This window comes from Sinocyclocheilus rhinocerous, unplaced genomic scaffold (assembly GCF_001515625.1).
Source record: "Sinocyclocheilus rhinocerous isolate Xijiao unplaced genomic scaffold, SAMN03320098_v1.1 scaffold599, whole genome shotgun sequence".
In the NCBI taxonomy this organism is placed as follows: domain Eukaryota; kingdom Metazoa; phylum Chordata; class Actinopteri; order Cypriniformes; family Cyprinidae; genus Sinocyclocheilus; species Sinocyclocheilus rhinocerous.
The window spans coordinates 901,549-903,371 of NW_015652138.1; the positions used below are offsets into that span (position 1 = coordinate 901,549).

The 1,823-nt window shown below is 37.4% G+C and overlaps 1 protein-coding gene across 1 annotated transcript in view; it reads right to left on the minus strand.

Annotated features, from left to right (window-relative positions):
- Positions 1–1,823, minus strand: part of LOC107713610 (pterin-4-alpha-carbinolamine dehydratase 2-like) — a 14,108-nt gene that overhangs the window by 8,493 nt on the left and 3,792 nt on the right. Inside the window, exon 2 of the mRNA XM_016519178.1 lies at positions 1,006–1,131. Coding sequence (XP_016374664.1) covers positions 1,006–1,131 — 126 coding nt within the window. The remainder of the gene's footprint in view (positions 1–1,005; positions 1,132–1,823) is intronic.

The window sequence follows — 1,823 nt, forward strand, 5'->3', positions numbered from 1 at the left end:
GGCGCAGACGGTAAAGTACGTGTTGCAGTAGTTTTTGATCGAGCGGGGTTCGAATCGCGTTTTGCCGAACTTTATTTTTTCTACTTTTTCAAATCGGATATCACGTCGTTGTTATTGTTATTATTGCATACTGTTTTATAATGTACTACAATACTGAGGGAGGTGCAGATGCCACTATCTGCAATAAGTAGGCCTAGTATAAATAGCAGAAAATCCTGCTAGGTGTAAACAGAATCTATAGCTATTTGCACTTAGTGTAAACATTAAGTGTAACAAGGACATGATAGATATATATATATATATATACACAGTATATACAGTATAACTGCCTCATTTTATAACACCACCACACGCCACTGGTATATACACACCAGTGTTTCAAAGTTAGGGGTCAGTGCGACTTATTTTCTTAATGAAATTAATACTTTTATTCATCAAGGATGCATTAAATTAACCAGAAGTGTCAGTAAAGAAGATCTTTCTGAAGATCATGTGACACTGAAGACTGGAGTAATGATGCTGAAAATACAGCTGCGCATCACAGAAATACATTACAGTTTAACACATATTCACATAGAAAACTGCTGTTTTAAACTAATAATTTTTACTGTATTTTTGATCAAATAAAAACAGCATTGGTGAACAGAAGAGACTTCTTTCAAACTGTTATTAAATAATTTTTTTAGTATCTACCGTCTTTCACTCGGCCGTCAAAACACATGCTGCTCAACAAGGGTTTGAGAAAAGGGCTTCCAGAACAAAGTGCTTTGGTTTACACCTGCAGCTAATAAAGCGAGAGCGGGATTTCAGGCGTTTCTGCGTCTCTCTGTAAAAGCCATTTGGAGCACGACGGCCCTGAACACAAACTCAGGCCTGTTTGAAAAAGTGCTCTGGATTCAAGAGACTCTGCGGATCAAGAACAAGAGTTTGGCATCCAGCTTTGTTTGCTAGAGAGGCAGCGACATCTAGAGATGCTCGGAGGTCTAGGTGTGTGGAGTGGCAGACCTGGTTAAAGCTTCTGAAGTGCAGCTCCTTGTGAAGAGCGTCGCGGTCCTCGACCTCCATCCATCCGGTGGCCTTGAGCTCCAGGAGGAACTGCTCTCGCTCGGCGGAGGACAGCCAGTCTGCGGCCTGAACACAGCACTATATCATGCATCAGCCGCATCACATTCACTGCAAGCCATTGTGAAGATTCAGCGTTCCCTCAGATGTTAAGATTCAGCATCAGATGCGTGTTTGATTTGGACCGGAAGACTTTTAATAGTGTGCAGCAACAGAGGTCAAATTGTACATTGTATTTTCTAGATGTTTATGCATTCATAAAATTATATAAAATGGTTAGTGCAAAAACTATTTGTGTATCAAACCAAATTATTACACAACATACTGACCTCAACAAATTTTTTGTTTAATATAAATTTAAAAAGTAACTGATTCTAGCCTACTATTTCTTAAAGTAATTACAGTATAATTATTAAGTTAGTAAAATCATCTAAAGTGTTTTAGTATTGTTACAAAATGGATTAAAGGGAACGCTTTCATTACGACTGCAGTGATTATAGAATGAAAACTTTTTTTTAAATTAATCAACTTCATGTTTTAAGGCTAAATTTGCCTATAAATGTGTTATAAATGTACACCAAGAGAGAATATATACATATTATACACATAAAAGTGTCCCACTTTGCTTATAGCAAATATTGTAAATGCATGATGTCAAACATACATATATATATATATATATATACACACACACACACACACACACACACACTCTCTCTCTCACACACACACACACACACACACTCTCTCTCACACACACA